The sequence below is a fragment of the Anas platyrhynchos genome, chromosome 16 (assembly GCF_047663525.1).
Source record: "Anas platyrhynchos isolate ZD024472 breed Pekin duck chromosome 16, IASCAAS_PekinDuck_T2T, whole genome shotgun sequence".
Classification (NCBI taxonomy): domain Eukaryota; kingdom Metazoa; phylum Chordata; class Aves; order Anseriformes; family Anatidae; genus Anas; species Anas platyrhynchos.
In genome coordinates this window covers 5,430,186-5,455,881 of record NC_092602.1, presented here as the reverse complement: position 1 = coordinate 5,455,881, position 25,696 = coordinate 5,430,186, and the positions used below count along the sequence as shown (strand labels likewise).

The 25,696-nt window shown below is 46.6% G+C and overlaps 1 protein-coding gene across 3 annotated transcripts; it reads right to left on the bottom strand.

Moving 5' to 3' along the window:
• Window positions 1-1,698: 1,698 nt before the first annotated feature.
• On the bottom strand, window positions 1,699-25,449 carry ASCC2 (activating signal cointegrator 1 complex subunit 2). 3 transcript variants are annotated; one of them, XM_038187371.2, is made up of 19 exons: window positions 25,316-25,449; window positions 24,116-24,211; window positions 22,832-22,990; window positions 22,344-22,514; window positions 20,500-20,629; window positions 18,794-18,861; window positions 17,428-17,538; window positions 16,423-16,535; window positions 14,325-14,399; window positions 13,645-13,752; window positions 12,747-12,815; window positions 11,935-12,009; window positions 11,424-11,610; window positions 10,676-10,890; window positions 8,913-9,032; window positions 5,351-5,575; window positions 3,655-3,763; window positions 2,997-3,076; window positions 1,699-2,477 (listed from the first exon to the last, which is right to left on the bottom strand). In XM_038187371.2, exons 1-19 carry the CDS (start codon window positions 25,427-25,429, stop codon window positions 2,309-2,311), a joined length of 2,394 nt encoding a protein of 797 aa, XP_038043299.2. In that variant the 5' UTR covers window positions 25,430-25,449; the 3' UTR covers window positions 1,699-2,308. The 3 variants fall into 3 exon arrangements, with proteins under 3 accessions (XP_038043299.2, XP_038043301.2, XP_038043300.2); XM_038187373.2 differs by lacking the exon at window positions 25,316-25,449 and adding an exon at window positions 25,114-25,235; XM_038187372.2 differs by lacking the exon at window positions 25,316-25,449 and adding an exon at window positions 24,506-25,087.
• Window positions 25,450-25,696: the final 247 nt, after the last annotated feature.

The following is a 25,696-nucleotide window of genomic DNA, read 5'->3' as shown; positions in this document are numbered from 1 at the left end:
CTGGTTCATGGCCCTCCATCATTTCACAGCAGTGAAAGGGCAGTGAAACGTCTGTGAGGACTCGAGGGTGGGCACCTCTCATCCTGAGCCTGCTGCTGCAGGACACGGAGCCCACGCCTCTCCCTCCTTCCTATATTTCCCCTTATTTCCTATATTTTCCCTAATAAGCAGCACTTTCAGCAATGGATGAGACAGAGCAGATTACAGCCAGCGCTAATGCGAGAAGCTTTATTGTGTTTGTAAATACGTGCCAGACAGGAGTAAAACATTTGCTCCAAGAACATTAAAGAGGACTTTAAAACATTGTGCTTGATTTTGAGCAAAGAACAACTCCAGCTTTCAGCGTCCCAGCTGTGCTTTTATAGAGCTGCTTAAGAGGAGCTGTTTAAGCTTTCCTGGGGTAATTTCAGCCCATAAAGGAGTGCTGCTTTACTACGAGGCCTGTCTGCAGCGCTGATGGCTTCACGCTATGCTGAGCAAGTGATAGAGATTTGCAGCTTCTTAGAAGCCAGAACTAAGGCTGAATGCAGTATTAGGAAGGGGAAAACTGCATCGTACCAGACTGGCAAGGAATAAATGAAGCTATTAGTCCGGAGAACAGTAGCTATAAAAGAAAAGAGAGTTAGTTATCCCAGCAGGTAATTTCCCTTGACAGGGAATTACATTCAGCAGCTTCTCAGAAATCCACTTTCTCCCGCGCCTTGTTGATCTGAGGTTGGGGCAGTACTGATGTGCAGAGGAAAACCTCATCCCCGCAGCATTTAGGACTTCACCTGATTTGCATAATAGTGATAGCCGTTGCTACACTTCTGGAAACAGACCGGCACAACCTTGTTTGGCAGCAGCAGGGAACTGTCCAGCCCTGGAGTCCCTGCCCTCTGCATAAAACGAGGCAGCAACCAACCTAGGTGCCTCCAGTGCTACTGCGGTGCTGAGAAGGGGGAGGACGGCACTGGAGTGACCCTGGACCAGGAGCTGTAACGCCACACAGCCCTGGGGTAGTTTATTCAGCACGTGGATGATCACAGGCAGCTTCATCACCAGAAAAAAACGGAGTGCGGTGGTGAGGAGGGAGCTTCCGGAGCACATTAACCAAGCAAAAATGAAATGGTTTACCTGGAAGTTTGTCCCCATGAGGATAAGCATGCTCCAAAAAGACACACACTCTCTGACAAGAGCAATTGGAGCAGCTTTCCACCAGCTGCTGGGATTCCAGGTTTGCCTAGGCACAGTGTAGCAGCCAATGCCTTGGCATTCAAGCACCTTACCGAGAGGTTACAGAGCCAGCTGAGGGACTTGCCGGTCTCCCTGCGCAGGGAGCAACTCCATCACAAAAGAGAGTCCTCAGGGAAAGCCCTTTCAGCAACTAGAAAGCACTATTTACCAATGGCTCCCAGCCTTCCAAACAGCAAACGGGATGAGCAGGGCAGTTCTGCTCCACGGAGCGTGACAAGCAGTTATCAGGAGGCAGCTCCCCGGGGACTCTGACCCTGCTATCTTCAACTCCCATTTCCACGCTGCTGCTAGCTGACACAGGATGCCGTGATCCTGATTTTCAAGCACCTCGAGTCTCAGCGGCCAGAGCTCATTTAACTGAACCAACACGAAGCAGCAAGTGAATTCCATCGCCCGCAGAGGCAGCGCAGTAGCGACGTTCCTTAAGGACCGATACAGTTCGTGAGAGCCTAAAACACCAACTACGAGATTTAAATCATTTATTTGCGTGTTCTGTTTTCACACACCTCACTCGAGGGACAGAAATTTATGAGAGCCTTATTCACCTGAACTCCCGGGTGTCAGCAACGGCAAGAGCCCGAGCGCTTTCCTGCCAGTCTTCATGCTTTACTGCAGGGTAAGGCATTTCAGGGGAGCTGTACGGGCTGCTCTGGGGAAGCCTTGCCACAAGCCACAGAGCTGCCCTTTGGGCAGCCAGCCACGTGGCCTGGAAGCCCCCTCAGGTTGCAGTGAGGGCGGGAGGAGCCAGTATGAAAATAAACCTCTGCGAATTATAAATAGTACAAAAGGAAACCAACGGCTGGTGCAGCCTGCCCCACGCAGCAGGGTGCAGCCCGCTGTCACGCACCCCTCTCCACAGAGCAGAAATCAGCCACAGGGTGTGCCTGGGGGCGGGCAGCTCCTCTCCAAGACGTGCAGCCCTCCCACGGGGTGTGCAATTCCGCATCGAGCTGAAGTGCCAGGTATTGGACCACGACATCCAGTCCCCTGAGCTAAGGGAGGGCCAGGGGAACGGAGCACAACTGCCTCCAAAGCAGAGGACTGGGGATGATGCAACACCTGGGGAAGTCCTTCAGGAAGGAATCATGCCTTTATTCCGCTTTCTGTCAGCCATGACTCGCCGATTGTGATTAGCTCTTGTGCTTTTATTTGCTTCCTTCTTCCTTCGTTCCTGCACCGTTTCCCGGTTCTGCCCGTGCCCCTTCACGTTCCCAACAACAGCAGAGCTGTCGTGCTTGTGCCTGCAGTGCACGGGGAGAAGGATGTTACAACAAGCACACTGCATACATAAAGAATGAAATGCACCATTTAAGAACAGACTTGGGAGCGAGGAGCTGAGCCGTCAGCCCCCGAGCCGTGGCTCACCTCAGCTCTGCAGGTTTTCTGCAGTGGCCGAGTCTCAGCGTCAGCCACGCAGTGACTCCACCCTTTTATGCTCTGAGGTTGTCAGTGATTACACTGCCCTGAAATCCCTGCGGGAGCTGTTCAGGCTCCAGGAAGCCGTGCTTTCCAAGATCCAATCTTGCATGGGGTTATGCCGATTACGTTAAAGGGACGTGCCACCCCATTTGATGAGATAGCACAACCAGCAGGGAAGTAAAAGCTGGGCAAGGACATTACCACCAGCATGGTGGTGACCCTGAAGACAGGAATGCTAAGGAACAGGTACGGCTCCTCAACCACTCAAGTCAGCAGCAAGATATTCACTAATGCCAGCAGAGTTGTGGTTTCACACCCCACAGAGGGAGATGTTCACTTACCCCCCCTTCCTTGCGAGAAAAGCCAGCCGCCTGGCTTCAGCTCTCTCCCGCAGCACAGCTGGGTCCTGCACGAAGTGGTCCTACCGTGGGGAGGAAGGAAAGAGGTCAGTGCTGGGGTAAACTCACCAGCATCACTCTCAGAGCGAGAGCAGGAGCAGTTCTGTCAGACCACAGAACAGAGAATTCATTATTCATTATATGGCAGAACCCACAGGGTTGCTGTCAGTGACACTAAACACAAAACCTGGCAGAAAACCTCAGACTTCTTCCCACATCCTACCTCTGCCAGCAACACCACTAACACCCCCATCTCCAGGATATCCATGACAACAGAGCCTCAGTGACCCTGACACCATTCTGCTGGCATCGTCTGTCTACAGAATAAAGGAGATTAAACCTCTCCACGGAGTAAGTGTCATCACTCCAGTAAGGCTAGCCTAGGAAGCTGTAGATAGCTGTACTCAGGGGACATTTCACAGTCCAGCACACCACAGAAGTAGCCTCTCTGGAAAGCAGCTCAGCCTCCGTGCTAACATTAAAAGATTCCCTCTCTGAAAGAGGAAATCAATTCCCATCATCTCTGGCAAACATTAACAGGTGAAGCTGGTAAGACGTAAGATGAACCTTAATGCAATTCCAACAGCAAACTAAATGTCACCTTTGGTCTTTCCTTTTCAGCTTCTTCCTCTTCCTCTTCATCCTCTTCCTCATCTTCCTGTCCTTCCTCCTGTCCTTTTGGTCTCAAGACTTGAGGAGTTGTGAATGGCCTGAGAATTAAGACACACACATCAAACAATGAAGAGAGCACAGCCACAAGTGTTTCGCTGAACAGCACAGCACAGCACGCCCTTTTCATTTCACAGCATTGCTTTCAAAAACACGATACACAAGTTTCATGGACTTGCCTCTTTTTCTGGAGAAAAAAAGATTCAGTAGCTAATATTTACTATGGGCAATTAACACACACAAAATATTTATTTTATTTTTTTTAAATAAATCCTGAAACCTTACAAGGAATTTCTCCAGGGAAATGACTGCTTCCTTTGGGAGAAGGGGTGCCAGGCACCCCACCAGGCATTAGTAAGGAGCAGTGGACTTGTACTTTAGCTTTAGCTCACCGTTTAGGGAGCATCTATTGTAGCAAGGCAAACCCTCAAACCTCAAGCTCAAACAGCCAGAAACACGTTAATGCTCAGAAAGCTTTGTGCTCTGAAACCACTAGGGCTGGCTGGTGGTTATCCAGAGCCCCAGTTCCACTGCTGTGCCCCAGTTTCACACAGGGGGAAATGCTTGGAGAGATCCATCAGGCTTTATGAATCACCCTGAACATGCAAAGCAGCACAAAGGGCCTGCAGGTGGGTGAGTGGAAATCCAGCACGTGCCTATAGCTCTTCTTTGATGTGTGTGGCTTTATTTTTATTTATTTAAATTCTATTGGGATTCAAATCCACCAGTCCACTGTCAAGAAATAAACGTAGAACTAAATGAGTCTCTGTTCCCTCAAACCTATAGCTCTAATTTTCAGCAATGACATCCAATAATTGTTCCTGCTGCCTCTCTAGAAGCAGAGAGCACTGAGCATCTGAAAGACAGGAAGAGACTTGAGGACCACACCGTTAAAGGCAAACCACAAAAAGGATGTGAATTGGTTTCAACCTGCTTTAGGAGGGAAAAAAAAAAGGCAAAATGAACCAAATCGCCTGCCAGATGCATTTTGGCTTTAGGCTGGAAATAGTGACATACTCATAACACACCAAAATTTAAAAGGTCACCTTCAGAAACGTTAAACCAGCTTGTAAAATGTCTTTTCTACCTCTAGCTCATATTTCTAAAACAAATATTCTACAAGACCCGTGCCAAACTAACCCTTTGCTCACTAAAAGCTGATTGCCTCCAGCTGCCAGGCGCTGTGCAGAGCGCTGTGCAGTCTGTCGCAGGCTGAATTCCAGGAAGCAGCACGAGAAGCCAGAGGGGACTGGCACAGAGTAAAACTCCACTCCTACCATTTCCGAAATTTCAAGCTTTTGCTTTGCTAACCAGCCATTTTACTTTACGCTGCCCAGCTACACTCAGTCATCATCCCAGAGAGCCCATTTCCCCCCTGCTGCAGGGCAGTTATCCTATAAACAGAAGCACTGCTGAGTGCAAGTTCCAGCACAATGTCAAAGTCCCCTCTTAGATCTGGATGCAGAGCAGAGGTGATGGCCAAATCCTGCAGACACAGAATGTGGGAGCTTGGTAACTTCCTGGGTGCACGCCACAGAACAGCTCCCTCACACATGACATAGAAAGCACCAGCAACTAAAAAAGGAAATTCCCATCAATTTTGCACACACTGAAGCCCCAGCACCTACCTCCTGCTGATCAACTCATCATCCGAGTCAGCATCATTCGCCCCCACTTGGTTTCCATCATAAGTGTCATCGTACTCGTCCTCATAGTCCTCCCTGTAGAGCTGAGCTTCCCCTGGCTGCACAGGAACCTCTTCCACGACCACGCTGTACTGGCTGTAGCGCTCCTTCTGCTCAGCGATCAGGCGCTTGTCGTTCAGCAAACTCCTGGTCGTCTCCTTCTCCCTGCTGCACTCCACAGCATGGAAAGGAAGGGGCAGACAAAAAGGCAGTGTCAAGATCTCTGTAAGTTACTTTTTCTCCTGCTATTAAGTAGAAGCTGAAGCAATACAAGACCCACCCCAAACTTTGCAAGCACCACTTCAGCCTTCCTATTCCCCCTCTGATTTGTACCGGGACTGGTTGGGCTTCTAAAGTCAGCCACTCCTGGCTTGGAACAAAGTCATTTTTTAAACAGAAGCCCAGCAAGATTACACAGTAGATAGGAACAGGAATTGGAGACTGCCACTGTCAGCTGGGACAGAAGGGAAGGTTTAACAGAAGGCCAAGTGCAATTATACTCGAGCTGAATTTTGGCCAAGACCCAAATAACACAAGAATTCACAGGAATCTTGAATGGCAGACTGTTAGGGTTAGGACACAGCCCTGCGAGGCCCAGAGTGCCCTCTAACACCACACTGCAGTACTGTCTCACTGCAGCAGCATGCTTAGCTACACACTGCAGACCAGAGCTGCACGGCCATACCTGTTCCCATAGCCTAGAACCTCAGCTTACAAAATATGGGTTGCAAAATACGAACGTAGATGGGAAGACCCCCCAAAAATACCTGTGCAGCAAATAAGGATTAGCACAACGAAGAGAAAAACAAAACAGCGGATCTGTGCTGCTGATCTAACACATCAAGGCACTGCATGTACAATTTTTTGAACGTTTAGAAGGCAAGTAAGCAGTAGTCATTTTAAAGAATCAAAGACCAAGAAACAGAAGTTTTGGCAGAAATGTTGAAGAACAGCCACTGAGATGCTACATCTCAAGCTGCACAAGGAAGCTCTTTGAAGTCCTGTTTTTCAGACCAACCAAGTACACACTTATAGCAAACAATAGGAAATCCACTTTAAAGTATTCACGGGACACTTTGCAGCCCCCAAAGTTTAGGAGTAACATGCATCAGCGATCTATTTGGCATCTGGATATTACCAGAGAAAGAATCTTTCCAAAGCAAACCTTTTGTGAATCAAGAATGGGTAGACCTGTGTGATATTCTAGCAAGAACTGGGGAAGCGATCTAAGAAGCCTGATTTTTCTTAAGAACCTCAAGGTACAGTAACATTATAGATATATTGCCTCCCTTCTCTTCCATGACTCATTGTTAAATGCCTGAAATTTAACTGCAAAATGCCCTACAGAGCATGTGGTTAGTTCACACATACCTAGGCGGGGATAACATCTCGTGTTGGTATTCAGCATGAGACTGAACTAAACATTCAATAATTGTTTCCTGCTGAGCTGGTCTGATGACTGCAGCAAAGCTGCAACGAGATGTTTCAGGCAGCAATTCCAGGAAAAACAGTGGGAAATTTTTTTTCTGGTGTTTGAGACATGCTCTGACTTCAAGAGACAGATTCACCTGGTGATTACGGCTGGACATGCAGAAACAGCCATGATCACCCTTCCAGATCAGCAAAGCATCACGTAGACACTATTATATTCATTTCCTCATGCCTGTTCTTCTCCTCATCCTAGTGTGGCTTTCTCCTTTATTAACAGTCCCTGCCCCAAACTGCTCACACTTATCCACACAGCAGCTAGCGCAATGGGGCCCAACCTGCTCTGGCTCTTTAAGCACTGTTGCAACACCATGCATAGCAGCAGCAGCACTCTGAACAGAAGCAGAATTTGGAGAGGAAAGGGTTTTAAGGAGAACAATACGGATAGATAAATACAATCAGAGTTGTGCACAGGTCTCAAACTGTGTTAGGAAAACTCTGTTACCCAGACACCTGGGTTTCCTGCTTGTAGAACATAAGACGTCTACTGAAAAAGTTGCACTTTCAGTGCTGAAAGGACACACTCCTCATATTTATGGAGTTTTGAATGTTAAATCCCTGCGAGCAAGGTACCAGAGCTTACTCTTTGATTTAGAAAGATACAGTCAGCTTTAGGTGTAGGGCACACATTGCTGATCTCAGCTAGTTACCTTCAGGTTTTAAGAACCATTCAAAGCATAAATAATGAGGAGTCTGGAGTCCTGTGCAGAGTTCTCTCTGTTTAAGAATGGCTTTGAAATGAAGACATAGCCTGAGGGATGCCAGGCAACGCCAGGAACAGCAGCAGTAAGAGGTCACGTAACAGTATGGCAGAAGAGATGTCAGCTTTCTCAAGGGGTAGTGTTACCCCTGGAGAGAAGACACGGCCTCCTTGGCAGCAGCCAGAGGGCAGTGCCGTGGGAACAGGGTCCCACGACCCAGCTGAGGGATGACTTACAACTTAGGAAGCTCTGCGAGTGATCTGCAGAGGGAGCTCCCCGCTGGGTTATTCCACAGACAGGGTGCATGGTGCTGAACCTGACCCGGGGAGCGCTCTCAGCAGCCACTCACATAGAATAAAAACCCAAGCACACCAGTGCACGACACTCCTGCAGACAAGGTGTCTGCCTGCACTCCGAGCTGACTAGCACGATGCGGAGGAAGAGACAATATTGTGCCTGGGAATTCTGAGCTATGGGCATTTCTAAAGTCTTTATCTTGTTCAGAGGAAAAAAATATTTCCTTGCCTAGTCACTGTAGTGCTGCTGCTGAAGAACTGTTTGACGGGACTTTGGGACAAAAGCGGTTTTCTCCCAATATTTGATGCAGCTTTGTAACCAAAGCACTAACTGGGAGCTCCCAGGGTCACGCGGCTCAGCCTGCAGCCACTCTTATTTGGATTCCTTGTTCATACATACCAACATAAAGATCATACTTAACTGATTAGAGGAAAAAGAGTTCAAAAAGAATCTGAAACAAATCAAGCATATTATTGAGATACGGCTGACACTAGCGGGAGCCAAGAGGAAATCAGCAGGGAGTGTGGCACAGAACAAAATGCCAAACCAGGCAAAAAGTGAGGTAAATGCCTCTCTGCGGGGCTTAGAGCAGCAGGAACAAAGGGAGTCTAACCCCCCAGCGTTATCAGATTTGGAAGTGGATGGATATTGGAACTTCACTTGTATCTAAAACAAACCGTTGTGTTATCTCTGAGTCACAACCTCAGGCTAGTAGAGATGGTTGCTTTTCAGGTTTGTTCTTCAGTGAAGGTTTAACATTAAGACCAAGAGAACAAAACATTACAAATGAGCTTGGCAGAGCAATTGCCAGCAGCGTACAGAGGAAAGGCAATTAGGAAAAACACTGAACTGAAATCAACCCCTGGTAGTATTCAATTTTACTTTCCCAGAGAAAAAGAGCAAACAAGTGGGAAACATTTTTGATAAGCCTTAGCCCTGCCAACAACTTCCTGCAGAAACAAATCTGTAGGTTCATTCCTCCTGACAGACGGGGTTAATTAAAAATGCACAGTACTCACCGCTTGCCTTTTTGTATCCGAGAAACGTCCACTGAATCCCTACTGGAAATATCAAACTCATCGTTCTGGAAAACATTATGGCGGGAATTGAGTAGAGGTGTAGGGTCTGGCTTTGGCTGTCTGTAAAATAAATTAAAAGAGAGAGTGCAAACAGAGGTGAAGATGAGGAAAACCAACTGCTCTCCTTCCTAAGACCTTGGTTTATCCTCTACCATCCTCACAGGCATCCACTGCATGCCATGATCCTCACTGTGCTGCTGGCTGACTGGGACACAGACTGTAATCCCTTTGTTTTACTGCTGCAGTATGGTATGTGCACAACCACTACATGGCACTGGTTTCAGATAAAAGCCACAGTTTTTGAAAGTTACCTTTGTGGGGAAACCAAAAGCAATTTACAGAAGGCAAAAAGGAAATTATTTTGCTCATTAAAGGGTAAGTTGAGCTGTTCAAGAGCATGAATTACTTAAAAGACTGGTCTCAAAACGGCAATTCAGTGAAGTCAAACACTAAATATGATGAATTACACAGTGGCAAACATTGCAATTGTGTCCTGCTGCTGAATTCGGGATATTTATCTCTCTGTGGCTACGTTTTAATTTTGTTTCAGAGTTCCAGGTTACGTTTGTTCAGTTTGTAAGTCAAAAAAACATTGTCTTTACATTCATTGTGTTGGTGCTGCTAGCTCAGCTGGGCATCCCAAAATGCTGCTGTGTTCACTTCCAAAATCAGCAGTGATCAGAACTGTACATTTGCTACGGAACTGACAGTTGTTTCAAAATGCAGAAGGCAAGAAAAAACATCCAGCTCTATCTTCTGTAACTGCAAGCTTTGCAGTACTAGCAGAAAAAAAAAAGAACCTTCCAAAAACCCACCCCACGTCATTTGTGCCAGAGTCAGCAGATCCGACTCTAAGAGCATGAAGATTGTTGCAGAACTCAGATTTTTTTTACGTCACTTTTTTGATAAAGATGCTTTCCTTTTTTAATGCAACAATGAGGCAGTCTGCCTATTCCTCCATGAAATGTGAGCAAACAGCACATTCACATCCTGACACTTAGTCAGAAACTGCTGTTGCAGCACAAACACATGCTAGCAGCTGCAGACAACTAAAACAACTCAATTCCACTGCCAGTTACAAACCCTACAATCTCATGTACAACCCAGAGAAGCAAGCAAAAGCCTGGCAAGTTTGGAAATGGCAATTCAGATCCATTTTTATCTACCCTTTGACAATCTCCCTGGTTTAACCTCATCCACAGAACAGTAGCCTTTCAAACACCATATTTTGCCCTGCAGATTGAATTTCACCTCTGTTAGTTCCTTTGAAGATGCCTTTTTCTGCAGGAGAGCTAGCACCTGAACACCTATAACCTTGTCCTCTGCAGCAAAAGAACATTTGGAGACAACAGCATACTACTGCTCAGCCCAGGCTAAGCCAACGTCCCTAGAATGGAATTTTAATATTTGAGAGTTTAATGGACACATATTTTCATCTCCCATCACAAAACATGACCCAGCATCTGCTGTACTGAAATGCTGAACAGTGAATGTTCCCATCTTGCGTAAGGACACAAGGAGGGTAGGAATTCAGTGGCATGTGTCAAGGAGAAGCTCTCTCTGCAGCTACCTACTCCAAGAAAATACAACTCCTTAGAACTTTTCTGCTACAGGTGTCTAACCTTCAAAAGGAAGGCTATTAAATAATAACCACAGTGTAAAATCAAAATACACTAAAACAGCACCAAAGTCCTGTCCCACACCTTCGCATCGTGCGGTCCAACTTCTCCAAGGATGGCACCAGCTTATCTTCAAGTATGTTGTTGATCACCTGCTCTGCGTTGTAACTGTACTCTTCCAGGCAGGCCAGGATGAAGCCCTCACCAAGGTCTGGCAGCAGGTCTTTGACTTGAGAGATCAGGGAGTCAAGTTCCACCCCTGACACCTTGGTAAGGGGGGCAGCAGCTGCACCAGCACACTACATAAACCAAACAGAATAGGTGGCATTACTGGAAAGCAGCAGCAGCTGGGGCAAGGTAGATACACATTAAAAAAGAGAAAGGAGCAGTCTTGGTTATCAGGATTTACACAATGAATTCAAAGACTGAACTCAAAAGAAGAGAAAGTAGCTAAGTTGCTAATACTGTACAAAGTCTATGATGGAGTTGGGCACATGACCACTTCTGTCTGTCCCTGAGTCAGCAAGAATACTCTGGTAAATCCTTTCTTCGGATAACATATGAAATACGCATTTTAAAAATGTGCACAAGACCTACAACAATGAAGCACAGCATTTGAAAAAAACAGCAACGGGAAATCCAGGCCAACGGGATTTCAAATAAATTTACTTAAAGATAAAGCCAGGATTCAGGTGTAGTTGTACTTCGTCTGCACCAAAATCTAGCAAAGGTAAGAAATCTAGCAAAGGTTAGATTTCACGCAACCCCAAAAGCTGAGCAAACCAATCCTCTCTTCATAGACAAAGTTAGAACAGAGAGGTGCTCTACCCACCTCATCCTCTGAGGCATACGCAGCCCCAAGCTCTTCTCTGTCCTCAGCAGTGCTCTCCACCATTGCTGATGCTCCATTAGATGCTGCTGGTGATGTTGGATCCTTAGTGACTTGTGCTTTTTTCCTGTCCACACCTTCCCAAGCACTTTCCACTGCTTGGAGGATATAGGCTGTCCTGGTTTCATCTCTAAGAGGACAGCATTAAGGAAGTTTCTCACGTTCTAGATGCTCATATTCAGACCTCACCTTGAAGTAGCTATGCATTTTACAGTAATTCCCAAGCCCGTGCCTACGTGGAGTTGAACCTGGTGACCTCCAGAGGTCCCTTCCAACATTCACCATTCTGTGATACTGTGATTCCCCGCTGTCTCTTTTTTTAAGAGAAGGTTTTTCAATCCTTTGTTGCTGGTCTTTCAGCTTAACCAGAGGCAGCAATAGCAGAAATGCCACTGCCATGGAAGAATCTAGGAGAGTGTCCAGGTTTGCAAAACATGGTGAGAGCAAAGGATACAGCGTGGAGGATGCCTGCTGAAGCAGACTGACATCATCTTCAACGGGAAACAGCTCATCATAGTCACGAAGAAATCTAAACATGCAGAGGCAAGTTTAATCAGCTGAACTAAAGAATTAATTAACTGCAGACCTGCCACATCCTGGCATCCCTGCTATGCCACTCTGGCCTCCTCACTGCTCAGGTAGCAAGAACGTGTACAGCCTCCCACCCGCTCGGGAATTCCAGCACGTGCTGCCCTGTCTGGTTTTGCTCCCATTACACTGCAGCAACACTTCCCAGTAACCCATCAGAGCCAGCTGTAACGCTCCTTCCGATGCTTCGAGCCGTGAGCCAGTGCTGCATTATAGAGAAAATACGGTTTATGATTTGAACGTGAGCAGAATGACAGCAGTGCCAGGAGGACAAGATCAAATTCCCTGTTCTGCCATTTACTTTGCACCTTCAGCATTAGCACTTAATAACTTTCTGGTCTGATCACCCCAGCTGAAAAGCACAGATTAGTAATAACAGCCTAGCTTGTCAAGGTAGCTAATGACTAAATTGCTATCCTCCACTTTGAAAGTCAGGATTAAAGAGAGTGAAGAATAACATTCTTCAGCGTCACACAACATCCTCCTCGTCTTTACAATAAAGTCTGTACCGCAGTCGGAAATCCTCTCACAGCAGCTCTCCCAGCTAGTTAGAGTGATTTCTAACTCCCAAATGCATCGTAACTCCTCATAATAATGTCTTGGGCAATTCTGGTGTAAAGAATGGAAGAAGGCGGCAAACTGACCCTCCCCTTGGGCCTTTTTTTAAGCCAGACTCACCTCCTTTCCTGAAGCACTGACGTGAAGATCTGTAGAAATTCTTCAATAAAAGGCTGAATATTCTCACAGCTGCATGAAACAATGGCACAGAGTGAAAAACTCAGCGGTAAGCCTACCACATTGCACAATCTCCACATTCTGCTCAAACTAGTAACGCTCATACATCAAGGCAAAATCCCATTTTAAAAGAAATTTCAGTTCACTTCTTGGCTTTCATTGATGCAAAGGGTCAAATGGAAACAAGCTTCTTTTATGGCTTCAGCAAACATGTTGGCCAGTTAGATCTAAAGCATTATCACAGTTACAATTACAAGGCTCAACAGACTTCACAAATCATTGTTTGATGCCTCAGACCTGCAATAAGCAGAAAAGGGTGTGTAGCACTTTTGCAATTGCACTGTATTATATGTCTTGGGATTACACCAGTGAACCTCCCAGGAAATATGCGCTTACTATGCAGGAACAGATGCCAAGCAAGCTCCTGCTGCAACCTTTCTGTTATAAAGCCTAAACCTTCCATTGCTGCTGATGCATCAAGCCTCGCAGCAGGACAGAACACCCTTTGCATTGGGTCAGTATTAACCAGTAAGAAAAAGCAGAATGGGAGCCACGGAGGCCAGCAATCTATGAAACCTGTAAAGAGCACAAGCAAAGAGATCTCCCCAGTAGAGCACTGGGCTTGCCATCGAGATCCACGTTCTTGGTCCTCTCCCAGAATTTGCAGCATGGTTTTGGGTCATTTCAGTTCTTTCATTTATAAAATAAGGGTAGTTATACTTGCCTTCATTTTGAAATTACTCACAGAGCTATAGCTAGGAAGTACTTATTAGTTAACTATTTGCAAAATAGGAAAAAAATCAAGTAGCTGGCTAGTATCACGAAGACCAAACGCCGATACCTGCTTTCTAAGATGGGCTGCAGACACACTTGGTTTATGAGGATGTGAAAAGCTTCCATCACTTTCTTTCTGGAATGTGAAATTCTCCTCCACAAATCAGCAAAAACACTTCAGAGAGAGTAAAGAACATATTGTTGGTGTCAGCACAAGAAATCCGAATCTTTAACATTCCTCCAGAGTTATCCCTCTAGAGAAGGGATTTCATTAGCTGAATCATTTATTTGCTGCAAGGACCAGAGATTAGAGTCATTCCATACTCACTACAAAAAATCCATGCTCTAAATAAAGTTGGTCTCAATCGCCAATTGTCCTGACAGCCAGGCTCATGATATATCAGCTGTATCAGCACAGCCTGTGCTTTGAAATGCAATGAGACCAGTCTACACAAAGAGATATCATTCCCATTTTCACACTTTGTTACAATTCGGATGCATCTCCCATCAAGTTTTTTCTTAGACAGCAGTGAAAGAATCATTAGTCACCCCACTGCCCAGGAAAATTTGGAATTAGAAGAGCTGCCTCTTCAGAGCTCTTTGAAGCAGCATAAAAAAAAAAAAAAAAGAGAGAGAGAGAGAGGAAGACTTTGCAGAGGTGGGCAAAGCAGCATGAAGTACGTTTTTAACTAAGCCCTGAGAGAGTCTTACTGAAAAGAAAAGGCAAGTCTTCGCAGACATTTTCACCTGTTATCCTCATAATGCCTCTTCTTAATTGCAGACTCCAGCTCAGGAATGGCCAATTCATAAAACGATGCTAATCTGTAGAAAGAGGCAACAAAATGGTAACTATCAGCTGAGGTTTCCAAAATCATTTGCAACACTAAAAAACAAATCAAACGCTTAATTTCACTCCTCACTAGCAGTCCTCATTGGCATTACCCATTTTGCCATTTGTTTCCTGAAACACAAGTAAGCAAATACACAATAGACAAAGAGCAGCAGCCTGAGGAAACAATCAACGAATCTTTAAAAATAAAGGCAAAGAAACGCATTTGAAAAGCATCCTGCTACTAAATAGAAAAACCAATCTGCTCAGCTGAGAAAAATCTCAAGCACAAATTCACAGTCTGCAAAGAGCTGAGTCTGTCCCAAGACAACCCCTCCCACCCCAATATTCCTGTGGCCCTACCTAAAAACTGGTTATGAAACAGGGTGCGATTTCCAACAAAGTTTTATTGGTCTTGCTATTTGTCTCTGCTGTGAGTGAGCATTTAGATGAAGGTATCCAACATGCAGAAAGCCTAAGAGGATGTTTCAGTAGGATGGACAGAGAGGAAACACAGTTTTATCTGGTCTAGTTTCATGGTTTGTGTCAGGCAGCCCACTCAGACCCTTTTCTTCAGGGACAGAGCATCAAGAGATGTGGAGAAGCGTGTCCTCACAGAATAATAACCAGTGCTGCTTCCTGAGTGGCTGGGTGTTACAAAATAAAAGGTTTACAGCATTTTGCGCAAAAGCCAAGCCTGCTGAGCTGATGAGCAGGGCCTCCATGGGAACATTACATCCACGTTTCATATTAGGTGCCAAACACATTAAATGAATATCCTTGAGGCAAATGCAGCAGAAGCTGGTTGATACTTTTAGTCATGGAGATAAATTAGCACGTGCCAACAATTCAGGCCCAGACTGGCTCCAAACATATGACACGCAGATCAGTTTCCCCTCCCCATACTCCAAAGACCCGGTGACTAGTCCATATTGAGAAGTAATGAAAATGTTGCTGCTGTCCCACTGCAGAGATCAAGAGTATTTTAGCACATCTCTGACATCAACAGCAGAATAAAAAGCAAAAGGCTTTCCTCCTCTGAGTAACCAAGCGTGCAAGCAGCACTGCTTGCCAACTCAGCCACCAACAGCCCACCAATCTGCTCTCCTTTCAATAACTGACTCGACAACAACATCAGAGGATAGAAGCCTACACACCCTGGAGCAGCATTACTCAACCTGCGGTCCATAAACCACTGACAGCTGCAAGACTTCAGAGGTTTGCAACAGGATTGGAAGCAAAAGTAAAAAGAAAAAGTGTTCGTTCACACAAGTAAGCAGAACAAGGGAATTAAGTGGAATAAATTAGCATTTCAGTTGGTCCTAAACAAAGTGATGGGAATCCACCAGGTGATCAGGGGACTTAAAAACCCGGAGCAAGCTGGGAAAGTGTCACTCAAGGACTCGCAGCCTCTGTGGGAACACTCTGCTGTCTGGTCCTTGTGACCATCCTGACTCACCGTCGCTGCAAACCAGAGCTGGGCAGGGAATTAGCTGTCAGCCCAGCTGTGACAGTGCTGGCTCGTCACCCTCTCCAAGGCACTCAGCTTTTGCCAAAGCTCAGTGATATTCTCTAGCATAAAACTTAGGCATAAGAACAACAAAAAATGTTTCTTTTCAGACCTGGACGGACTGTTGTTACTCCAAAAGCCTTTCTACTTCCCACGTTTCAGGTCCTACGGCAGGAAACCATTTTCATACGCAGAGTTTTCTGCTTGTCCCTCCCCATCCTTTCCTTTCAAAAGCACGCTGGGTTTTGAAATCGTCAAGGTTGCCTGACCTTAGGATCACTCATGGATATGACGAAGGTGAACATATAACACAAAATATTATAGGGGTGCCTAGAATTTCTGTTATCTACCTAGAGCCTGTGTATTCCCACAGGTCTGGACCTATCAGTCTTTAGTTGCATTTAATCTGTACACTCTTGTCCATAAAGGCACTGGGACAGGATACTGCTGCACATTCAGTATTTTTACTTCACCAAAATAAGCTCTGTCTGCAGCCCAAGATGTACCTGTAGCAAAACTCGTGTTTTTGAAAGGTCTGGCAAGCCAATGGGAAGACATCAAGGAACGCCCAGAGTGTTGTGCAAGTGTCACACAAGTACAGCACAATATCCTTCAGCTCCTGAGAGAGAAAGAACAATTATAGAGAGAAAAAGCACACAAGGCTTCCTAAAAACACAGTATAACCCACTCCACCCGGGACACATCATGCTCAGGCCAAGTCTTTTTTCTTGATTGCAGGAAGAGAGCCTGCTATCAACCATAAGCACTTTGTTATTGGGTCTGTAGGCACAGAGACAACACCTCTACTACAACTTCTGTCCTTTAAAGATCTACAGTGCGATCCCAACTGCTCGCTCTTGTTAAAGATTCTGTTAAATCACAAGAATCTTAATCACTTCCTGTTCTGGACAGTGGCTTTGCCCTCTATATATCCTCCACACGCAGTATTATTCCCCATCTAGCTGAAAAGACTGCAAAGCGACATTGCAGGAGGTGATTTCGGTGGTACACCTCAGTGCAAGATGTATTCCCAGGACAGCTGTAACAACCCCCACATGACAGACCATATGACCTGTGTCAGCAGTCAGCACAAAAAAAAAACAACCAACCAAACAAAAAAAAAACACTATTAATTAACTAGAGTTAAGGTATACTGTTGCTAAACAAACATTTCTGAAGAAAAGACCAATTTTGATCCCTACCAGGATCACTTAGAGATTTGTCAGATGCTGTTACACTGCTTATAAGCTGGTTAAGTGAAAAAAAAAAAAAAGGCCACGTTTAAAAAGAACTCATGATACGATGGATATGCTTGAAATGCATGATCAAAGCAACAAACTCATGGTGGAAAGGCTTTCTCATCAAGTCATATGACAAGCAGAGAAACAATGACACACTGACATGCTGTACAAGCTACATGGGAACAGAATGACCCTCTGTGGTCTCAGTGCTTCACAAACTGTTCAGTCTGCAGGACCACAAACAGTAAAGGGCACGGAGCAACAGTTCACCTGGAGGGGCATGTTCCCGGGAGTCACATTTATTCTTTCTTCCAATTTCTGGGGCTCAGCAGAGGCTCCTTCACATTGCAAGCCACACTTACGCAAAATGTTGTTGAACACCTAGAACAAGAGAGCAGAAAGGTGTTAAAAAGGACTGGGGAAAGCAGTGGGACATGCCTTACCTTATTAACCACCAGTTCTACCACCATCTATACAATATGTGACTTTCCACACAGCACAGAGCTGTGTACAATGAAAGCTGCAACAGATTCTTGCAGACTGCAGGAGGGGCTACACCACTTCTGAAATTCCATGGGAGTTGCAAGCAATTCAACTGCAGCTCTACATGTTGGTGGTGCTGAGACAGGGACTGTAGCTAACCCAAATCCTCAGCTACGTGAGAAAAATCAGCCAGCAAGGTCTGCCAAGACCAACACTGTGAAGTCACCCGGAACGGGACTAGCCCGACTTGCAAGGGAGCAGTGGGACAACTTGGAAGTTACCACCACCTCCTGCTTCTGAGCTCAGAGGCATTCCTGCCCTCTCCTCTGAGGTCAGCAGGACAGATTTTGTGCCTCTCATTTATAAATGAAGCCTCTGTGAGAAAGCTGACAGAATTAGGTTCAGGATTTCTAACAATCTCTGGTGTAGGACCAATTTAAAAACAACTCTCTTCCAATCTCAACCATTCTGTGATTCTGTGAACTCTTCTTCATTGGTACCTTTGGAGACTTGTCAAAGCCTCCTCCCAGAAGTGAACGGGTGGCTAAAAGTACTCGAGTTACATACTTGGGGTTAATATTACTATTCCACTGGGCACATACTCTCCTAAAACCCGCACAGGTATCAACTCCTTTCATTAAGGAGTGTAAGCACATCAGCAGTTTAATGGATTAGTAACGGCACACCTTTGAGCTGTCACATCCACACATCTGAGACGCACTTTTGTAAGGCAATCCCTTCCAAGACATTTTTGTTTGCTCCTAGGAACTCGCAGCATTAATGCTAACTCTTCCTACTATGTCAAACCTTGGCTACCTCTCACTGTGTTATTTTAAGTTTTAATGCTTCCCCATTCAGGGGAGACAGGAAGAACAATTATTTACTGTTTGAAAAGCCTAACAAAAATTCCTTGAGATTAACTGCCAAGAGAAGGCCTGGAGCTGAAGGAGGGTAACAGGAATTAGTGATCAAGTTATGGTTTCCAGTAAAGGTTCAAATATTATTTGAAGCACTTGAGCATAAATGAGATAACAAATACAAATGAGAGCTAGAACAAATACATTCTGCTTGCCTGTGACCACATTCACTCCCTCCCCCCGTCCCCAAAACTACGCCACTGTGCTCAGCCCTGGGCTGAGCAAAGAAGCAGTACCTGGAGGACAGTGGGCAGGGTTTCATCTAGGTCACCGAAGTAACTTGGCTGCTGAGTGAAGATATTTTCTGGGAAGAGAGGGTGAAGAAGACGACTTCCCATTAGTTCAGAGAGTCATGCCAACAAGCAAATTTACACCAGAAGACAGACTTTTACTACTGACACCCCTCGTCCCGTCCAGATGTGGCTAACTCCCATTTAGGACTTGGGCACAGATTCATTTCTCGACTCATGCACAGCGCCCGCTCCTACAAAGCTGTCCCGGCAGCTCCTCAGCGAGACTGGAGGGCTGCTAACAAAAATATGTGCAGCAGAGCAAAGGAGATGTCAGAAGATTCACGCCTCAGGCGGAATCGATGAATAATGCAAATACTATCGTTAAACATTCCTAGCTCCTTTGTTTAACAAATGGAGTTGACTTTTAATTACTGATAACAGTTCAGCATACACTGGAAAATGTTCTGTAGAATATTTCTTAAGGGTAATGAGGCTTTAGTAATACCTGCTATTATATTACCAGGACTTCATTACCTTTACAAAATACTCGACTGAGTAATGGCACACCATAAATCCTGACCAAGGCAGTATAGAGGCTGCCTCTTTTCCTGTGAATTACTGTTCAGACTACGAAAATTAACAGAGTTCTCCAGCAAGGACAGAGCACGGGTAAGAGTTATGGGACAGGTTTCAAAAAAATTTATTCCTGGAGAAGAACCTAAAGTTTATCAAGTTATGAATTACACTGCAGAACTGCTCACGCCATTACTCTTGCCAATATAAAGCAAATAATCAGGTGAACAAATCATTGGTCACTTAACATGCAGCATTACTGTGTCGCACCCCAGAGGGTACGTAAAATTCAAATGAGGTTTCACACACTTGAGTCTTCTGAAGGATATTTTAATACCCAGATAATTTATATTGCACATCTGAAAGAGAACTATCTATCTTGTCATGCTTCCTTCCCACCTCTGAGGCTTGACAGCTAAATTTAGAGTGAAAATTAGTGAAAAAGGACAAAGGGATTCGAAAGTCTAAGCTTCTAAGCTTTTCTGGTCTGGAAATTTGGCTGTGTCACATGATCTCTAGTGCTTCTCATGCTAGTTTACTTGGAAACAAGACAGAAATAGCCACCAAAGAAAGGAAAATATTTCATGGCATGAACAGCAGACAAATTGGGCTAGCATTTAGGAACAAAGACTCACTTAATCCAAGGTTAGGTACGCTTCCACCTGTTGCTCAGGTGGATGTTAAAAATCACAAGTAGCTCTCTTGGGAAGAGAGCATGGGACAAACCCAGAAGCTAAACCAACACGCACTCTCTTCTTTACCAGATTCTAGCATCCAAGGCTGAGCTGTTGCTTAATATGCACTTGCTGCTGCGGGTGACTCTACAGATGCTGAGATATCTCGGGATAAGCACAGCTTAAGCAATGCTCTGAAGTGCTTTGCAGTTTGAAAGCACTACATAAATCAATGCCTGCATTGAGATTTCAAGTTCTCCCACTTCATCCACCAGTAAGCTGCACGGCCACACTATCAGATTTTGCAGAGTATTCACAGTCCCCTCACGCTGCGGCTAAGAACAACCATGTATTCTAGTTGTTTTCAGAGCAGTGACATTAGTATAAAACCTCATTTGTTGCCTGCCATCCTAGGCAAGCAAAAGCCTAACCACAACAAGCCATTCCTTGCTTTCAACTAACCGATCATCTTCTGGAGCAGGGGACCATTTCCCTTTCCGAAGAGCACGCAGAGATCCAGAATCTTAGGGATGTCGAACAGGAAATTGTTGTAAATAATTTCTCCAAAGACTGAGGGAGTGATGAAGTGATCCTACAAAGAAAAAAAAGTCACATAAAGGATACTCTATATCTTACTTTACAAATGTCATTATAACGCCGCAGCTCTTGTTAAAACATCTCTAAGATGTGTATTGAAGGCTCTGCTTCACAGGAGGCAGCAGCTCTGTTTACACCAGTTTCTGCAGACCTTTCTATCCCCACATTCCCAGCTGCCTGTCACTGCCACTGCACCATGCTGCTGGCCTTGCACCTCTGCTTACACAGCTAAGCTGTGCCCTGAACTGAAGCAATCAACCTAGAAATTAAAACAAAAGGCAATTGGTTTATGGTTGGTTCAGTTCTCAGTCCTATCTCACTACATGGCCAAATAAACAGCTGGGCTGACACAAAAAAGGCTCTGCTCAGGAGTAGGAATAAGTAGCCAGGCATTGGAAGAGCTTAACTGGCATGGACACTGAAAAAATCCACATGAAATCCCAGCCCGAGGTTATTGGTATCCTGGAACAGAAGAACCAAGACAACAAAGATGACTGCACCAGTGACAAGAAGTAGGAAGGAAACTTAGGAACTGCAGCTCTGTAACCTGACTGCTAAAATCTGTGTCCAATACAAGACTCACCGCACTCAAGGAATTTCTTTTCAAATTCTAGATAACAAAAATTCCATTGTCTGTGACACTGGAAAGCAAGCGAGCTAAAACGCAATTTTGGAGTCAGTGATTTGCAGAAGACAGATTTGCCTGGGATGGCAAACGTTTTCCATCACAGAGAAAGGCAGCGTGCACATTTTCCCTGCCAGAGCAGAAGGCCTGGGCTTTATGCTGGCTAGGTTCAGTTTCTAGAACTGCTGCAGACTGCCTGCATGACAACAGACCATTCATTCTCTTCAAACTACTCAGCTATGAAATGGTTTCAGATGCTTGCCTGCCTCATTGGGGTGGTAAGATTTAATCAGATCCCGGAATGAAAGACACCATAGAGGTGTCGAGTACTTTTGCTGAGGCGGTGCCAGCTGCAGGCTCCAGCATTCCTTTCACCTGCTCCCTCCCTGCTCCGACTCCCACCCCAAAACCTTTCCTCCGTGTCCCAATGTCACCACGGCGATAATCACACGAATCACCGCACCGGCAAGTAACACCAAGTGAGCCAAGGAAGATATCAAGGGAGTAAATTGCCACAACACAAGGTGCCTCATCCTGCCCAAAGGCTTGTGAAAATTCCACGGCCGCTCATGGGAGTCGCACTCACACAATTAGGGATGAGTACGCCTCCCAATTATGATGCCAAGAAAACAGTAATTTAGAGCAATTTCTTTGTGCGTCCAAAACATGGAGAAAGTTCAAGCAGAGCCGAGCGTTAGCACAGATGACGTGACACTGCACGGCACAGGGGAACCGAGGCAGTGAATACTCAGCCACCGGCAGCCTGCAAAGCCTGTATGCCACGCAGCCACAAAGGCCAGCTTGCTCTTTCTTCTCTCACCCCAACGTATCGCAGCACCACAGGGCGCTAACCTGCTATTAGAGAGTTGTTTGCCTGGATCTCCTTCCTAAGAAATCATCACATAGTTCAGATGCCTCAGCTCTGAGTGGTTATCACCTCCACACAGAGCAGCAGACTGATAAAAATAGACAGGGAGAGGAATGCAGCTAGGACATGCAAATAAGAATCACAATTAATTTCTCCAGTTGCCTTTTTTCCTAAGCTACACAGCCTGGAGTGCCTGTCAAGCACAGAAATGTTTACCTTGGACTCCTTGTGAGTGGACATTCTCAGGAAAGTCAGGAAGACGCTCCGATGGAGGCGCTTCTGCATGTCGTTCACCTCTGAATAGCAATCCAACAACACATCAAACTTGCGAGGAGCATGGCTCAGGTAGGAATCCAGACACTTCTGAAGCGTCTCATCAAATATCACCTTGCACAGAAGGCAGAGGGGAAAGGAGGGAACAGCACAGTCAGAGGCTGCACTTGCAGGCAGCCCAGTTAAACCGAGAAGCCAAAACACTTCAGATTCACCCATCCATGAAACACAATCAAACTCTTCAAATCAACAGTGAAGAACCTGCGGGGAAATGCTACTTTATCTGCAATCTAAGGTGCAGTAACTAAAATGCTTGATAAAGGACATACCGAGGGTACAAAAGTCTTTATGAAGATGATTTAAAATCCGTGCCTTTTGCCAGCCCCTAGACCATTCACATTTTTCCTCCAGCATCCATGAACAATTATTACCTGGCACCAAAACTTATCATGAGGCAAAGCCAGGAGCCAGTCCAGGTCATCTGCAATGAATTTCGCTCGCTCCAGGAATTCTTCCACTAAGGCAGGATCTCTGACAACAGGTGGCGGTCTGTATAGCACAAAAGACCGATCTGCTTTTATTTCTGGGTGCTGCAGAAAGCCAAAACACGGTATTAAAACCACGGAACGAGCGACAGGAATGCCCAGTTACCATCTGCGCTGCTCGCTGAGTTTTTGGAAACTGCCACAAAAGCCCCACTTGGATACAATTTGTCACTCAGTTCCCTGACAACTTCCAATTTTCTGATTTTTAAAGACAGCAGATCAGCAGCTTTGCGTCCTTCCTTTTCGGCAATATTTTCAGACCTCTGCAATTCAGCAGATGATGCTCCTTGCACTCTATTAACCGAAAGCCTTGCAAAGCAGCCCTCCCACACCTCCAAAACAAACAGCAGCAGCTTAATGTCATGCCTATGAAATGCTGTCTGTGCCCTCTCTGTTTCCTCCAAGCTACTTCTCGCACAACGTTCCACAAAGTCACCCCAATACGACCACAGTATACAAAGAAGAAACTTCCTCCTCCCCTTCCTCAGGGTTTACCCAAATTCCCCCAGCCAGGAACGAGAGGCATTTTGGTAACGAGCAGCAGCTCTGAGCTCTGCCTCAGCCCACACAAACACCCAGGGTAAACTGAGCCAGCAGCGTTAGCAGCAGGCCCCACTTCTGCAGCACACCCCAGAGAAGGCTCTGCCCAAGCCTCCGTGTTTCTTGAAGAAAAGGCCAGCTGCGGATGTCATTTTGTGCATGACTTTGGATGTTCCTATGTGGCAGCACGGGCAGGCCACTCTCATGCTGGGCACAAGCATGAGGCAGAGACTTCAAGTTCCACCCTGCGGTTCCAACCCAAAGCCAGAGGGCGGGAGGACTCAGTAAGCACAAAGTTCTCCTGGCTCTGAACTACGCTGCATTCAGCCTGCAAAAACTCCAAGAGCGTTCTCTCCTCTGCAGCAGCTTCCATTGCTCACCAGGCTGCTCCTTGGATGAGGAGTTTGAGGACAACACCATTTATTGCCGATGTTGAACACAGCTGAGAATTTTTGTTTTGATGGTGGTTAAATGAAAACTCACTACCTGAACGTAGTAAAAGTGTCTTGAACTGGAAAGCTGTCCAAATTTCCCCATATCCCAGGCCAAAGACCAGTTTTACCCAGGTCTCAATATATGACAGCCATTTGTTCAAGGCCTTGTTTGGCTTTCAGGAAAAACACAGCTCACCAGTGCCGGTAACGTTCTCAGCTTTCCCGTCTTGGGATCCTTTTCTGTCAGCTGGAGTTCATCCAGGGGCAGGGCTGGCATCGTGCTGACTTCCTCCTGTCCACGGCAAACAGAAAAACAAAAGCAGCACAGGATGCGTGTTACAAGCTCAGTCAACCAAAGAGGTCACAGCCCCCCCCACCCCATAACACACACGGCGGCTGGAAATACGCCTGCACAGAGCAATTTTCACACCACCCTAATACCAAACCGTTAAGGAACACCCAGGAGCCAGCTGCACATGCCTTGGAGGAAACGTGTAACACGGTGCCGTGCTTCCATCCCTGTTGCTAGCAGGGAGGCCACACACATCCCCAGGGACAACAACAAGCGGGTTTATGGGAGCTTCACCTTTAAACTTGGCTCCTGAAGAGCTGTGTGGAACTGCCTGCCTGGCAGGCTGTTTTAATGCCTGCAGCCTGTCTCACGAACTGGAGCGGCAACCAAACGACAGCCTGCCCACAGCATACCAAAAGGAAAGTTTTGGTTCCTGTGTGGCAGATTCCCTCTGTACTCAGCCACATCAGGGACATAGCGTGAGCTCACAAGACTCAGCCTTCCCTTGCCAGTGTCCTGTGTGTGCTCAGAGATCCACCTTTCACTTGTCAACAGCATTTGTAGACACAGAAGCGTTTTGATCAGTGCTCTGAAACTGACTCTAAGTCAAGCTTTAGTTATTGGAAAGAGATCTGGTGTGTCTTTTTAAAAAGCTTCAGACAGTAATAAAAAATGGGAATTGCCAGATAACAAAGCCTTCCATCTCCACCTAACACTTCAGGGCCCGACGTTTTCGTGAGAAAACCGAAACGAAAACACCCGAGACCGGCACGGCTTGGAAAAGCGGCGAGAACCCTTTATGCGGCTGGTGTAATTTTGGGGTGAACACCCCAAACGGCAGAAGCGGGGGCTGGCAGCACGGAGCGCACCCCCCCCGCCCCTCCCCCACCCCCCTGAGGCACCTCAGGGCCTGCCCCGCGCTGCCCCCACGGGAGGCTCGGGCCCGGCCTGGAAGGCCCCGAGCGCGGGGAACCCTCCCCGGGAGCCCAACACACGGCCCTGCGGCTTCCCTGGAGCGGCACCCAGCGGGCTCCGCCCCCCGAGGCGCCCCCCGACACCCCCGGGCCCAGCCCCCGGGCCCGGCCCCGGTCCCCGCCCCGTCACCGTGCGGCCGCGGGCAGCCGGCACCGCGCTTCCGGGTCCTCCGCGGCTCTTCCGGTGGCGGCCGGAAGTCCGTGGAGGGGAGGCCGCCACAAGGGAGAGGGGGCGGGGTCTCATAAAGCCACGCCCCCTCCATCAGGCCACGCCCCCTCGCCCCTTGGCCGGGCCCTCAGAAGGGTGGAGGGGAGGGGAGAGGAAGAGGGGGTCGCTGCGCTCTGCGGCTGCCTGAGGGGAGGTTATGGGAGATGGGGTCGGCCACTTCTCACCGATAAATAGTGATAGGATCAGAGGGGGTGGCCTCGAGCTGTGCCAGGGGAGGTTTAGGTTGGAAATGAGGAGATGTTTCTGTCAGAAAGAGCAGATGGGCAGAGTCACAGAATTGTC

Excerpts from the sequence above, each read along its gene's own strand:
- ASCC2 (XM_038187371.2), bottom strand. The coding sequence starts at position 25,429 with ATGAGACCCCGCCCCCTCTCCCTTGTGGCGGCCTCCCCTCCACGGACT. Across the intron at positions 24,212-25,315 it reads CGGCTGCCCGCGGCCGCACG|GAGGAAGTCAGCACGATGCC; the intron begins GTGACGGGGCGG and ends TGCCGTGGACAG. Across the intron at positions 18,862-20,499 it reads CCTGCTCCAGAAGATGATCG|AAAATATCTTCACTCAGCAG; the intron begins GTTAGTTGAAAG and ends CTCTCTTCCCAG.